At 36.9% G+C, this 16,894-nt stretch overlaps 1 protein-coding gene across 4 annotated transcripts in view; it reads right to left on the reverse strand.

Moving 5' to 3' along the window:
• Positions 1 to 2,770: 2,770 nt before the first annotated feature.
• Positions 2,771 to 16,894, reverse strand: part of ccser2a (coiled-coil serine-rich protein 2a) — a 636,731-nt gene continuing 622,607 nt past the window's right edge. For 2 of the 4 annotated variants that reach the window (XM_073025313.1, XM_073025314.1), the window contains one exon: positions 2,771 to 6,959. In XM_073025313.1, the coding sequence (XP_072881414.1) occupies positions 6,039 to 6,959 (921 nt within the window). In that variant the 3' untranslated portion in view covers positions 2,771 to 6,038. The remainder of the gene's footprint in view (positions 6,960 to 16,894) is intronic. The other 2 variants (XM_073025316.1, XM_073025315.1) reach the window with 2 other exon arrangements.

A 16,894-nucleotide genomic window follows, 5' to 3' on the forward strand; every position in this document is an offset into this window, starting at 1 on the left:
AAAATTATTTCTGACTTGGAGAGTCTTGACAAGGAAATAAGATTATTACGCATGATGTTCTTATAGAATGGCTACAAGGTGAAGGATCTCAATTGGACCCTTAAAAGGGCCAACTGAAAAATCAGGAAACCTAACAACCTAACAACCCATTGCTATTACCTGTCATCACCATACTTCCACGGTTTCTGGAAGGATTGCCAGGATTCTGAAGAAATCCCGGATTAATACCATCCACAAACCAGTAAGGAAGCTCAAATCACAGCTCATGCAGGTTAAAGATGACCTGGGACTCAGGAAGGATGGCTGGCATTTACAGGATTCCCTGTGAATGCAGAGCAGCATATATCGGCCAGACAATGGAACAATGGAAACCCACATCAAGGAGAACAGAAGGTGTGACCATTTGGGTTACCCAGAGAAACCAGCAGTAGCAGAACATTGCATTCACAACGGCCATAGGAATTACCTTGAAGGTACACAACTACAGTGCCGCACCATGGCTTTTGGAACTGCCTGGTGAAGGAAGCCATTGAAATAAAACTAGAAGGAAAAGTTAAACAAAGACAAAGGTCTCACTCTAAGTAAGAACTGGAATTTGACCAGACTAGGCATGCCCAGGCATCATCCTGAAGAAGATGGCTGAGTTTGTCATTGAAACAATGGTTAAAATCAATACCTGTACCCGGCTGGAAGCCAGAGAAGAATTTATTAGCATGGATAACTTCATTCACAACTCTGAACTGATTCTACAACATACTGACTCACTTTCAAGGACTCCTGAGAACTGATGCTCTTAGTATTATTTATTATTTGTACAGTTTGTCTTTTTCTGCACAAAGTCAGTCTGTCCATGAATATTTTTTTCATAAAATTTTATTGAAAATATTTTTCTTGTAAATGCCTATAAGAAATTAATTTCAAGGTAACATGGCAACATATATGTGGGGCTGCTTTGGATTAAACCCCAAATGTCATTGCCTATCAAACCCTACCCTCATTAGCTCTTGATAATTATGACAAGATTAAACACAGGGTTTGGGGATTTTTGGTTTTTATAGACTACATTCTTCCCAAGTGGGAGCATTGACAGGATAAAAACACATAGAGCTTGTGCATGAGAGTTATATACCAGGATGCGGTATGTGGCGGTGAGTTACGAGAACTGGTACAAATTACCCTCCTGCTGCTACAAGTAATATACCTACAGGTGGGTCTGTAATAAGCCAGTTAAACACAGAGTTAAGGTTTTACCCAGTACACTCAAGTTAGAAGAGTGCATGGAAATGCTGCTCACTTCTTGGGAAGAACAGATCTAATGTACATTTGCAAGTATTGGTTAACTGCCATCAATCAATAATTTCCCTCTTGCTTTCTTCGTTGTTTCCTCAGCTCAAAAAAGAAATCTGGCTGTACAGCTAGTGACTCACACATCACTAACTGATCACCAACCAGAGTTGGTCTGAACCTGGAGTTTTATGGATTTTGTCCATCAAAAAAACACAACTGTTGAGCATGATACTTTTAGATGGAGAATCAGGTGGAGGAAGGCAGAATGTTGAGGAACTAGTTGCTCATTTAACCAGGTTCAAATAGTGAAGAAACAAATGCATTTTATTTCCTATACATGGTTAGGAAGGACAGTGAGCATTTCTGCACAGTATTACCCCATTATACATGTGAAATGAAAAACTGAAATTACATTTCCACAAATGAATCCCAATAATATAATCAGTAATAATGGAAACTTATCAATCCAGACTAATCACATTAATCATGTAATATGCACAGAATAGGAAAAAAAAGAAAATTGCTAGAGCAATAGAAATGTAATTTTATTTTAAACTTTCTCCAATTAATGTATCAAGCTGAGAAGTGGCTCAGGTAAACAATCCAAATAGACAGGATGAGATATCCATGTTGGTATTGCCATCACTTTCAATTTCATAATGAATTCAATTTATTTGAATACATTCAGAAATCTAAATCATTCTATCATCCATGTAGCATATTTAACTGAATCAAGTAATCTTCATAATACAATTAAGGTACACTTGTTTTAAAAATGGCATGTTTACAATTCCCAGTTGGATGTTTAACCATGTTGTTAAATGAAAACTCGTATTAATGGCATTATGATGTCTCCTACAAAACACTTCAAGGTACTTTGCAGTCTCTGAAGATACAAGCCCGGTTAAATTTTCCAATATACACAAGCTTTTCTTTGGTAGAGGAATTTTGCCCTGGACACCTGAATAAGCAGACACAGTAACACTTCAAAGTACTGCACTTTGGAAGGGGAGAAGCTGCCTTGGTACCTCTGCATGAGTGTCAGGAAGCAGTTGTTTCGGTATGTTTCTCTAATGAGCCAAGTTTTGATAGCAAAAATTCGACAATGATAAAGTGAAAATGAAAAATACTGAATATTTTCACCAGAGAAGGAAGCAGAATGCGGTTGAGAAGGAAATAAAATCAGCCATGATCAAATGGCAGAGGAGTGTCAATGGCCTAATTCTGTTCATATGTCTTACAGAGACGGTGTCATCACAGAAAGAAACTGTTTCTCTTCATTTAGGAAATGAATTTGTAGCAAATATACAAGACATCTTTATTTAGTAGCTTTGCTACAAACAGCAAGCAAAACTGTTTCCCTGAGGCATAGACAATTTCTGTCACATCAACAAATGCTGTTGGTTTCAAATCATGGCTTTGAAATGGAGATAAAGGTGACTTATGTTAAGCATTCACACAAATTAAGACCAGTACCAGTACATGAGTACAACCTTTTTATTCATGTCCCCAGCCAAGGTCAGACTTGGATTTCAGTTTCCAATCTGGGGATGGATGAATTGTGCAACACAGTGGACGAACTAAATATTGCCAGGTTCCAGACTAAAACAGGAGCCATCTGCTGGGAGTTATTATTATTACAGTGAGGCACCATACTACCACACAATGAAAACAGCACTTACCACCTAAAGCAACAAGCATATCCAACAACGATTGCAGCAAACTGATAAATCCCACTTCTGACTTGGTGCCACGGGCTCAGCATAGGCACAACTGTATGACATATAGAATCATTTAAAGTGCATCTCCTTATTCATTTAATCTATTATGCAGTTCCAAAAACTTAGTCAATAATTGATTTTGCATATACATTTAAGTGTACTTTCTGAACCTCATTTCATCATTACATCAGCATATATTGCACTTGGACACAGCAGCACGTTTGATACAGAATTTAATGATACTTAATAATTTATAAATCTGCAAGGACCTGGGCTATATGCAATTCAACATTCATGAACACCTGCAATGATATATGTGTATATGCTTTGAATGTACTTGCAGCTATACTGTATTTAATATCTGAGGTTACTGCAATGCTATCAGAAACAGGAGAAGTGATTATAGTGTGACAAGTTTACACATGTAGTTCCCACTATAAATGCGGATAATAGGATTTATATTGGAAATACAATATTATGAACTTTAAAAGAAGACCAAGTTTATGACACTACCCTGGTCAAATTATTTCCTTTCTCAACTCTCTGTGCCAACTATTATAGGACATTGAATCATTTAAGTACAAACTCAGGAGTGCCATGTACACTTACCAATGCTGTTCAGAACCTTGGTGCAGTTTCATGTGACAAAAGCTGACATTTTAACATAATATCTTTTGCTGTACCTCCCAGTTTTACTTTACATGTGTCACACTTTTAGATAAGCACTAAGCTTAGAGGAGCAGTCCACACATCAATGATAAATGTTGAAAGGTGCAGAGAAGTTTATCAGGGAGTTAGCTGTAACATGAAGCTCAGATTCATACAGAACAAATGGACTTCTTTTACAAGGAAATTTCTGACTTTAAATTCAGGTAATATTAATTTCTCAGTCTGTATTTTGAAATATTCTGTTATAATAAAAGTGAATGCACAGTTTGCACATAGTCTTAGTGTCACCAGAGCTTCTCCACTTCGTGAAGACATGCAGGTAAGCTAACTGGCCACTCGAAATTACAGGTGAATGGCAGCAGAATCATGGGGGAAATTGATGGGCATGTGAGAGAGAATGGGTTGCAGGGAGATAAGTGGGGAGCGGGACCAATGTGTGTGCTCTGAGAGATGGGCCAAATGTTATATCTGGTTATGAAAAAGGAAAAGAACAGTTGCAAACTTACTAGGGCACAGTAGGTTAGTAGATATTTCCTGAATCCAATTTGTTAATGAGAAACAAGAGAGAGTAAAAGACAGTGATCAAAATTTCACAAGGATTTGACATTAAGAGCCAAGGAAATCTCACCCAGCCCCTCCTCTGCCCCATTCCACCTCTGTGCCTATAGCACATAGTGGATTTGTACATTAAGGTGCCCTGATCCTTGGAATAATTTAGCTAAAATACTTAGTGACAGCCCCTAACAGTTTGCAAAGTTGAGACTAAAGGGAATTCAGATTCTGCCTTTCTTTCCCTGCACTACTGAAGTTAATTAAAAGCTGGTTTACTATTTGAGACTGAGGTCACAGACTTCATCTTACTTCTGACAACGGGGCTGATACAGCACTTTCTGTGTGTATGCCAGATGTAGTAACTGCATGCACATAATCTGGAATGACATGCTCAACTCTTGTTCAGAATACTCAATGAATCTATGAACTGATGACCAGTTATCTCCTCAGGAGGCAGTCAGAGCATCAATTTAAATTTAACTACTAAAAATAATCTCAGCTCTTCCTAAAATCATTGTATCTTTTGAATTAAGTTCTTCCCTGCAAAGCAACAAGCCTACATCAGAGGTGAATGTTGCTCCTAAATTGAAGCATGCCAGGATAGTGACAAAGGAACACAGTCTTAAAGTCAGATGTTGTTTGCCCAGTACATCACTGACTTTAAAAAAGAACCTTGAAATTTTCACACCATCTGTCCACGTAGCTTCTCCAAGGGAGGTTGTCAAATTACTCGAGAGTTCTGTTCTGTAGACTTGCGTCTATAGTAAGCTAAGTTACAAGTTGGCTTAAAAGTTTCAATGAAAATCAGTTAAACCCACAATAGTAAGAGAATAGTTCACAGGACTGGCGCGAATTTAAACCCACGCCCTTTGGGATGTAAGGTCATGATTATTGGCACAGTTTTTCTATATATTCGATACTTAGTTAAATAGGTAGTAAATCTGCCGATGTAGCTACAGAAACAGACACAGTAAAAACTGTGCATGTGCATTGCAATGAGCACAATAACCTCTTTCCACCAAATGCCCTTAATATTGCATCTTGCCCAGGATCAGATAAATTGAAAAGAATAGTAATCTCTCTTCTGGTTGCCTTTAGAGCTTTAGACAAGGGTCTTATGAAATATTTACAGCCACATTAAACATTATGCCCATACTTTCTGGTAAAGATTTGGTAAGTATGATTCCCATTCCAGGTAATTTAAAGCAGAGCTTTTTTATTACTTATATTAAAAACCTATCTCTCCAGAATTTTAACTTAAATATATTTTAATCTAATAGTTCCAAACAAACAAAAGTATTGAACTTAGACTGGTCAGCTAAAATGAAAATTACCACTTTACCAGTCAGCTGTCTTTACTGTCTCTCCAAACATAACATGTTCAATCAGATTAACTGAAATATAAGACAACAGCATACAAATACAGTTTTCCCTTCAAATAAATCCTGCTCCTCAAGGTTCTATCAAGAGTTACAACTTTGTAACACATGTCCAGGTCATTACAGATTCATAACTGCTCCACAGTTGATTTACATTCATTGTCCCATCCTGGCAAAATCTGACCAAAATTTCCACATTTGTTATTTGTATTGTCCCAAAGTAAAAGGCCACACATCGCAAATATAAACTGTCTCAGGAGTCTGCATATGCGTGACTTTGCCATTGCATCAACAAGGTCAGCAGCTGTCATTTTGATTGAGGGAAGTTAGTTAGGCCAAGTTAACAGTTACCAGTTCTAGACTTGGTGAAATTTCATCTGGCAGGCAACTTTCTAATGTACTTGAAAGACTTTTATCAACCTTGAAAACTTCAATTTGAGGGACTGAATGCATGTGTCTTTGGCTTAGGAAGGCGGGAATGACGAACAGATGATGGAGGTTTTTCTGCCTGGGACTCATATCTCTGATCCTTTGCAGGACAATCTTCTCTGAGCAGCTGTTTTTTCGGTAACCTGCTGGATAGATGGGTCTCTGAGGAAGATTCATCTTGGTATTCGGCAGACTCAGTGCATTGAATCTCCTTATGAAGTGACCCAGGACTGGCTGAAAATGCTGAAGTCTTAATACTCAGAAATGGTGAGGAGAGTGAAGGCGATGGTTTGAATTTTCTTTTTTGTTGCTCATCTTTTTGCGTAGAAAGATTTGTGGGTATTGACTGTTGTTCTGATTCCTTTTGCTCATCTATCGGTGGTTGAACTGGACTGTTTACAGAGAAAATTTCTGTGTGATGGATTGCATCAGCATTTTTTCTAGACTTAGAGATTAGAGAAGACTTCATAATTGAAGTCTGGATCTTGGGCTTGACATTCAAATCCTTAGAAGGCAGACATTGTTTAAAAGCAAACTTGAGATGATGGCCTTTATTTAAGGCTTCTTCTGTAAATACTGAAGTGCTAGGTAAACTGACCTCCTGCACTGAAACCTGACTGTGCTGACGTTCCTTAGGCAGACTACCTGGATTCTGTTTGGCCTTATTGGAGACTAAGAGTTTCTGGGCAGATTTGTCATTACAGTCATCATCCTTCTGTTGGGTTGATTGAGTGAAGCCTTTATCAGAATCTAGCTGTGAACAAATAACATTTTTTCCACCTTGATTAGTTTGACGGCAGTTCTCATTTGATCCATTCCTCAGATTCCTACTGGGGTCCTCGGTTCGGATTGGTTTTGCTAATTTTCCCATGTTGCGATCTTTGGAGCTGCATATGTAGTTGGAAGGCTGTAGTACTGGAGGCTGTTGAAGGAAACAAAACATTTCAGAACAAGTTAAATTTAATGTGATTTAGCCAAGAGTTATTAAGCAAAGTGCATGCTGGTTGGATTTGCATTTCTGGCTATCATGCAGGAGTAATGTTGAGGGTCAAAGATAAGCAGACAGCACAAATATTCGATGAAAGCACAGCAGCCATTCTTTGGAAACACAATGACATCTTTCATAAAATCAGGAAGGGGGTGTTTAGAATAAATGGATTTGTTAATTGCAAAATGAAAGTCATACAAAATGCATAATAAAAAGTAATTTAAAACAACTGGTAACATACAAATCTTCCTGTCTGTTTGAAACATTAGTTGCAATTTACATAGCTCAAAATGTTCAAAAAACAAATTTTAAATTCTTACTTTTAATTTTTTTTCTAGGACTAATAATCCAGAGATAGGGAGTCAATACCCGCCACAGGAAATTAGAAATTTACATTTTTAAAAATATCTAGAAACATAAAGGCCATTATCAGTATGAGTGTCTCCAGAAAAGTATCACTGGTTCATTATTATCCATAGATCTGGCCTGCAAGCTCACATTCAGTATACAGGTGTCTCCTCTTTTACAAAGGCTATGAAACCTTTCTTAAATCGAAATGGCATAAAGCAAACAATCATTAATTTATATGGGAAACATTTTCGTAAAAGCGAAAATCCTCTTTGTAATCCGAAAACAGGTTACTAATGTAGGCCTTTTGTAAAAGCGAAGTGGCGTAAAATGAAGATTCGTAAAGTGGGGGACACCTGTACTTCAAATTACCCTTGCAACTCCTCTGGTTTTTTCTAAATGAAGGGGCACTGCCATTTCTTTAGGGCAAAAAGTGGGAAAATATAATTATGAGTCTTGCCAGTAATACTCAAAAATCCCAATGAATCTTCCATGGTGTTGCTCATGTTAACAAGTCGAAGATTTCTGAGACATCTACTACATATGTGCCTCCCTGCTGTTAATGCAATATGTTTGATTAGACTGCCATTTCAAGGCCACAAAATCTAATTGGTATAAATGAGCATATTCTCTAGGATCAATTAGAGGCTAATTTCTCTCATTAAGGGAATTTGCTGATTAGAAGGTGCTTGGAAATTCACAGCTCCAGGTTGAAAAACCCATGGTCAAAAATGTCCATCCCCTGTTTTCCCTTACCTTTGACACTTAAAGTAAAACCATTTGCTATGTGTAAATTCATTTGAATTTTTAGGCCATTAGTATCTGATCACCTTGGAATTTGCATATAAACAAATCATAATAATTACATGTGGGCAGACTGAAGGACAATCCTGGTTCAGAGCACAGCAATGAAAAAAGGGACACCTGTAATTCTACCACTTCAGAAAATGTCATTACAAGGGTCATAAAAATGATATTTTTCTACTGGTTCCTATTCAAGACTAATTTAATGGTGGACATTAATAATTCTGGCAATTTTTCAGCCTATCCTTGGCAAGTCTTTCTTTGCTATTCAATGAAACCAAATACGGTTGATTATATTGCAGTTTAGTCAAACAAGCAATTTACAAAACCCCTTTAGCAGGCATTATCTGCTGTGCAGCATTTATATGACTGCAGAGTAATCTTCCTTGATTGAAGGCTCACATTGAATGTGAGGAGGCTGAAAATTGAAGTGTTACTTTTCCTTTTCCTGTTATAGGTTAGCTGACAAAGTTCCTGTATAATTTCAATATTCACCATTTTTGGTTCAAGCTTAGTTTTATTGTGTTTGATTCAGGTTTTGCATTTCATTGCATTTTTGCTGTTTAAGCCGTTCATATTTATATTGAATTTTGAAGACTTGTTCAGTTTATAAGTGGCCAAATTAAGCTAGGGTTACCTAAGATCCTAAGAATTATTCTGTATTTCCATTGATTGATAATGCTGTCGTCACAGCATAAAAGGAGTCTATTCAGCCCATCATGTCTACGCTGGTTCCTGGTAGAGAAATCCCATTCTCTATTCCTTCTGATAACTATCCAATTACCTTTTGAAAACACTGATTCTATTTCCCTCACCTTTACTGCTAATTCCAGATTCCAACTACACTCTGAGCAAAAGTAAGTTGCTCATGTTTATCTTCTAGTTTTAGCCTCAGATTTTAAATGTGCACCCTGAACCACGAACTATCAGTTAACATGACCTGTTTCCCTCTATTTACCCTGTCTAAATCAGACATGATCTTGAACAACTATATGTAATCTTCTCTCAACTTTCTATGTACCAAGGAGAATTATCCTGGATTCCCCATTCTACACCACACCGTTCTACAAACTTTCATCAATTTGAATCTTAGCTACATCCTCTCCAAATTCTTCACAACTTTCCTGAAGTGTGTCAACCAGAACTGGATGCAATAATCTCACTGTGATCGGAATAGTTATTTGTTCAATTTAACTTTACTGCTTTTGTACTCAGTTCTATTTATGAAATTCAAGATCCTGTATTGTTTATTAACTAACTGCTTTCTCATTGTCACTTTCAACAGCTGGATGCACAAGCAAATCCAGTTCCTTTCATTTCTGTGGTCCCATAAGAAATATGGTATTTAGTCTTGCCTTACTCTTTCAACTGTGATGGAAAACATCACATGATTTTGTTATTTTGGCTTCTTCCTCCTTCCTTTCCACTCCTGATGAAGAGTTTTGGCCTGAAATGTTACCTACTTATTCCCTTCCTTAGATGCTGCCTGACTTACTGAGTTCCTCCAGCACTTTGTGTGTGTTGCTGCCATCCTATCTATACTTAAAAAAAAAATCAATCCCATACTATCATCCTCACTAATTACCATACTTTGAGCTGTATCATCCACAAATTAATATATTGTAATCTACAGAGAGAACAATCAGTTAGAGGCTCAGTGGGTAGAGCAGGATCTGAGGATGGAGAGAAATTCTCCATCTTACGAGTTGAAACCCTGCATCCAATTACCCAGATGTAAAATATACATTAAAAAAATCAGTCAGACTAGCACTGATCCTTGGAGAACTCTGTTCCTAATAACCATTTATCACTGTTCCCTACTTTCTGTAATTATGTTAATTTTCTATTGTATAGTGACTCTTTAATACAATGTGCACTGTAAAATTTACTCAAGAATATACAAACATATAGAGAGATATAACACTTCTACTGTCATGTTTGCAATAAACATATGCATTAGAAGCAGGTGTAAGTCACTTGACCACTCAAGCCTCCTGTATCAGCCAATATCATTAAATTTCATTTGACTGCAACCTGAACTCCACAATTCCACCTATACCAATAAACTTCGTGTGTCACCATTGCTAATCAGGTAACCTTCCCCTCATTCCCTTGCTTGTCAAGAATGTGAATGCTTCAACATTAAAAGTATTCAAAGACCCTGTTTTCACTATTTTTGAGGGAGAGAGTTTTAAAGGCAACTGTCTGAGAGTTTAAAAAAGCACCTCTGCTGAACAAATGAGTAACTGATTTCTAGTTACAAAAGTAATCCCTGGTTCTAAATTCTCTCAGGAGGAAATATCCTTTCTACAACCATCCTGTCAAGACTCATAATGTTGCATGTTTCAATCAAATCACTATTCACTTTTCTAAGACTCCAATGTAAACAAATCTATCCTCGTAGGACATTCTGATCATTCCAGATGTAAAGTATAATAAATCTCTGCAATGCTCCAATACATTTATATCCTTCCATGAATATTGAGACCAATATGATACTCAAAACTCCGGAGGCAATTTCATCAATACCCTCTAAGAGAAGACATGCTGGCTTTGGATAGGGTCCAGAGAAAGTTTACAAGAATGAACCTGGGAATGAAAGCTTTAACTTATGAGGAGCTTTTGATGGCTCTTGACCTGTACTTCATAGTGCTGAGAAAAATGAGTGAGGAACTTATTGAAATTTGCTGAATATTGAATGGCCTAGATAGAATGGGTGAAGAGTGGATGTCTCCAATAGTGGGGAAGTCTAGCAGCAGAGGGAACAGCCTCAGAAGAGAAGAATGGAGAGAGACGGAGAGGAATTTCTTTAGCCAGAGGGTGGTGAATCTGTGAAATTCTTTGCCATAGACAGTTGTGGAGGGCCAAGTCAATCGGAATATTTAAAGCAGAGATAGAAAGATTCCTGATTAGTAAAGGTGTCAGGAGAATGGGAAAATAAATCAGCCACGATTGAATGGTGGAGGATACTTATGGCTCAAATGGCTGAATTTTGTTTTGTCTTATGGTCTACCTTGTGCTTGTATCCCCTCTATTGTTGATTGTAAACTAATGATTATCCTGGCAGAATTCCATATTTGTATTAGTGAGGGGGCATAAGAAGGATTTCACAGGAGTGAGAGAATATACATCTTCAGACATTTCTTGGGTACCAGAGTTGAACCAGAAACAAGAAACAATAGGTGTGGATACTCATTGTTGTAATCCCAATAGCATAACTAAGTAATACAAATTTCTGTCCTCCAGGAACTGTGCTATGTAAAGTATAACTACTGTCACCTATACAACTCAATGTTAAACCATCTGGGATGTAGAATGAATTATCACAAACACAATGTATCATAGTACTGGTGGAGAAATAACTCAAAAGCAAGAATTATTGCTTATCTATCAACTCTATAGACATCACAGTCATTCTTTAAGCATTACCTGCCACTGAAAGCCACTAAATCATAACCAGCATGACTTCCACTGATATACAGTAGCTGCTACATAAACACACAGCCCCCTTCCCTTTTAGAACCTCTCTCCTCCAGGACATCACCTCTCCGCATTCTTTGCATCTTCATATAGTGAGGTACACTTACAATGAAAATACTACATAAGTGTGATCATGCATTAACTTATGTAATTTGATAATTTTACCTGTAATAAATGATTTCATAGTAAATTTCATTTACACTGTCTCTGCAGATGTTCAATTTGATGCTTCAGATTCTTCTAATTCTCATTCTGAATCCTGATTTCTTCATTAATCCTATATGCTATTCCAAAAATATTTTCCCCAAATGATCATGCCTTGATGCCTACAGAAGCTTCTTAAAACTGACCACAGCCTAGTACACCTCAAGCATTTTTTCAATATGCTCCCCTTCTCCCTGGGAACTGGTATTATATGTAATTCTATGCAAGGATATTTTATCATTAAAGGTTTGTGTTGTATAACTAAATTTTGAAACATGCGTAATTTATCCAGTAATAGTGAGAAAATCTCATTCACACAACTGAAAATTAAAAAGTGTCTGAGTCTCAAAGCACATGAAGAAATATGTTTCAGTGGCACAATGGACATCGGATTTAAGGCATTTGGCAAAAACCTATAGGTAACAAGAGGGGAAAAAACTTCACTCAGCAAGCTGTATTGATTTGGAACACAGTCTCTGAAAGGGCAATAGAACCAGATTTAATAGAAATGTTCCAAAGGAATTGAATAAGCACCTTGAAAGATAAAAACAAATATCAAGGCTATGCTGAGAAAAGGGGAATTTGCTACACTGAGAGCTCAGTCAAAGAGCTGTCCAAGTAGTAATCAAAGACACAGTGAACCAAATGGTTTCCTTCAGTGGAATATAATCATTTGAACACCCATGATCAGTTCTGTTAACTCATTCCATTTCATCACATGGTCACCTGCTGTAGATGACACTCATACTATACTAGTTTTCTGCGAGATATTAGCTGCCACCTTTCTCACATCAGAAATAACAAGCATGATTTCAAGTTTCAACAAACCAATTAATGTATCCTGACATAAATGAATTTATTGGCCTGATACATGGTTTTCTCATCTGCAATGAGGAGGCTGCTGCACCACACTGCCACAGGGCTGCATTCTGACTTGGTTTACAAATTGCAAATCAAATTATGAGGTTCATATTAAAATTTACGACTGCTTCAAACATTTTGCATTACATTTTCTGTGTTGGAATTTAGAGGCAATTTCACTCTATTAGCTACTGGTCTCACATATTCATTTCATCTGTAATCAAAGAATTATCATTCTTTAAATATTTGTTCTGCTCAAGTGAACATAATGCAAATACATGTTAGAAACATTTGCAAAGTTCACAGATGATGAAAAGTTTGAAGATACTTGTAAGTAACATGATTTTTTCCTTCCACATAAGTAAGTGGAAGTGTTGGCCTGCTCATGTAACTGGAGTTTGGGGTGTGATATTGGTCCATCACTAATAAGTATAGCTCAATATAAAGTTTTGCTCGCAGGTCATCATAAATGGACAGATGAAGATCAAAGCTGGTGGTGATCAATACTGGTGTTAGGATTAATTTCATATTTATTGATATTGATTAGGCAAATTATTGCCCAGGTGAGTTTTTAAACCAACAAAAATTAATTTTCTATTGGTCATAGCATTAATGAATTACTTTCTATTAGCTTCTGCTTAGGGTCTTTGTTAAAATTATAGCCATCAACAGGCAGAACCAAAATTCCATATACTGTACACCAACCTGTCTCCAGCAGCAGGCAATATAAATTGTCAGCTCACCTTTAAGACTGTTCCTCAGAATTTGCCAGATGAAATAATCGTTTTGGGCTTCTTTTCTAGTTTGGCAGCAGCCCAGAGCTGTTTTGATTATTTCAGTTTGTGCCGAAGTCAAGGAGAGTGGGGACTGGGGCGGGGGGGGGGGGGGGGTAACTGTTTGTAGGTTGTTTATTTGCGTTTATTGGTCTTACATCCACTGGGTGATAGAAATGCTTTGTGGCTATAATAGTATATATATACATATGAAATCAGCTGATTTCCTGTGCAGCACACTGCTGCAATCCTGAACTCAGAAGTGTATGATGAACTATCTCCTAAATAGTTCCTCATTGTTCCATTATTCACTTCTCCCCAGGGAGCAGCCACCTATGTCTCAGTGACAGGTTGAGTAAAAAGTTAAATATGAGCATTGCATTTGAAAAAATCCTTAACCACTACCATGGGAGAATCAGCTTGTTTACAGAAAATTCCAAAGATGTTGCTCATACCTCAAATGTCGTATTGTTAAAGGTTATGCAATAAACTCTACTCATCAATCTGAATTTCTATCACACATATAATGTAATAAATGTTCAAGTGAATGATGGGAGAAGACACACAAAGGATTTATGCTTGGTCAGTTGAGAATTTCCTTTGTTCAATGAAAGTGGAGGGGATTTGAAACTCAATACTTGACATGGAGGGGGAGCAGAAGCTCATGTTGCATTTGAAAACCCAAATATGATTAAAAAAGACTTTAAGAAATAAAGAAATCATGGGCAGACTCACTCATCTCTTAAAATCCCTTACTTGGTACTTGACCAGCTATATAACACCATACATTTTTTCAGGCCTCTGATATTGGATTGAATCTTGAATTGGTCACAGCTCTGGAAAAGCATCAGTGAATTCTTAAACACAAAATTCTGCAGATGCTGGAATCCAGTGTAACACACACAAAATGCTGGAGGAAATTAGCAGTGCTGATGAAGGGTCTCTGCTTGAAACTTTGACTGTTTATTCCACTTCATAGATGCTGCCTGACCTGCTGAGTTCCTCTAGCATTTTGAATCTGTAAATTCTTCCCCACCTCACTATCATAATCCCTCTTCAACCATGTAATCTGCTGTCTCTAAATTTGTTCCCCGGCTTTCCCTTTTCCCCACTCTCCTCCATTCATTATTCATTCATTATATTAAAAATGTGGCTCATGTTAGGAGAAGTGCAAAAATTAAAGTTGTTACTTCTGCTAAAAACAAACTCTCGCCGATGGTTAATTCACCAAAAACAATAGAAAATATCTTTAACAGTCTGAGCAAGTGCTGTGAAACCTTATATATTTTATTGGGATATTCTACTTGCCAAGTAATTTCCTATGATCAGTACCAGGAATTTAAACTAGGGATTAACAACAGCAGTTATAGCAGATGCCAGATGAGAGCTCCCTGAGAATTTCTACATTGAATTAAATATAAAGGATTGCTGTTTATGGCTCACTTTGGAACCGAAGTCGGAGAAGTCTTGAAGTGCTGACTAACTGTTTCTCAAGTGTCTTTATGCTGCTCATATTTAGGCCAGCATAAAGCGACATGGATGACAGGTTAGTTGCAATCTCACTGATGGTTGTATTATATACTTCACCCAGATTTTCTTTAACTTGCAAAGACGTGACAGTTTATGTAGGAGGGAAGGGTTAGATTGATCTTTGAATAGGCTAAATGGTCAGTACAGCATCTTTGGCCAAAGGGTCTGTACTGTACTCAATGCTCTCCTTTGTATGTTTAGTTGAAAGCAAAGAGGACTTAACTTGCTGCTGAGAGAGAGAAAAAAATATTCCATAAGACAATAAGACATAGGAGCAGGACTATGCCATTCACTGAGTTTGCTCTGCCATTCCATTTCACTCATATCCTTTACATTTTAAACACAACAGATTCTGCAGATGCTGCAAATCCAAAGTCACACACACAAAACGCTGGAGGAACCAGCCGATCAGGCAGCAAGTCCTTATGAAGGGTCTCAGCCTGAGGCATCAACTATTTGTTCATTTCCATGGATGCTGCCTAGTCTACTGGGTTCATCCAGCATTTTGTGCAAGTTACTCCTTTACATCTTATCCACTGCATCACCCCTTCCAAATATTTGCCCTTGTCTAACTGTCCAGTGTCCAGCAGCTGTGCAGAGACACTGTGTGGAAGTAGGAGAGCTGCTAAAAAGTGATGTAATATTTTTTTCTGCATTATCTGAATGCAATAAATCTGATGGAAAGAGACTCTTCAAAATTGGAGGATGAAATTTATTGCTGTCAGTAATTTATTCTAACTGTCACTGTTCTTATGGTTTCATTGAATGGTGTTACTTACTTCTCATTCTACAGTAAAGATTTCACAAAGATCTGCTCACTTGCAGTCAATCAAAATCTATTAAAATAACTATTATGGTAATAAAATAGGAAAACTATTTAATTAACTAATATTCTGATTTGTAGATCTGCTTCCATTTTCCCAACTAAGTTCACTGTTGCCAGTCTATGAATTGCTGGGGAACAATTTTAACAAGGTCTATACTGGGGTGGGATCACAGAGGAAATAATGTAAACTACCATTTACATACTGCAATTAAACCAACAGACAGCTGCACTCCATCTATCCTGAACCAGTTCCAGTAAATTAACAGCCTGTTGAGCCCCCACTGCTCAATGGCAAGAAGCTTTTTGCACTGAGAAAATGAATCCACTCAGCAAACAGATGTCTGCCTTTTTATCATCTTTGTTGGGAAGTCTGGAGATAATGTACTAAAATAGTTTAACATTATTTGAGCGTGCTGTAATAGGGACATTATACCTCTAAAATAGTTTAATAGCATTCTGTTAGTCTCACTAATCAAAATGCAGATCAATGATCAAAAGCATATTTATCAATTCTCTCAGATCATCAAATTTGGTTCTGCTATTCAAAAAAGTTTTCTTAAATTTGTTAACTCAAAGTATGAACATATATTTGTTATGGAAAGGAATTTTGCATTAGTTACGTTATTAAATAAAGTTGGTTAATTTTTCCTTTTTTTGAAATAACATTTCATATGTGCATCTTGCCTCTAGGTTAATATAAAATTAAGATGGTAATTTTGGCATTATCAAAGTATAAGCTGTTGGAAATATGGATTCATTAGAGTTAAAAGAAGAATAGGTGGATTCAGACTTTCTTAGATCTTTGAAAAGGTGTTCTAAAGTTCTTCCCACCACTTACGTTTTTACTTCAGTTTCTAATTTATAATACTTTGTTTTTGCCCCTAACTAATTAATCACTGCTTTTCAGCTGGTGAAAATTGATAATAATTTTCAGGCCATATTTGATTATATCTCAAATTATCCAATTCTTGGTTTTAAGGTTACAGCTTTTTAGAATTTAAATCAGGAGTAAGGAGGGGAGGAAGAAATTTATAGTATTTGAA

The sequence above is a fragment of the Hemitrygon akajei genome, chromosome 21, assembly GCF_048418815.1.
Source record: "Hemitrygon akajei chromosome 21, sHemAka1.3, whole genome shotgun sequence".
Lineage (NCBI taxonomy): Eukaryota > Metazoa > Chordata > Chondrichthyes > Myliobatiformes > Dasyatidae > Hemitrygon > Hemitrygon akajei.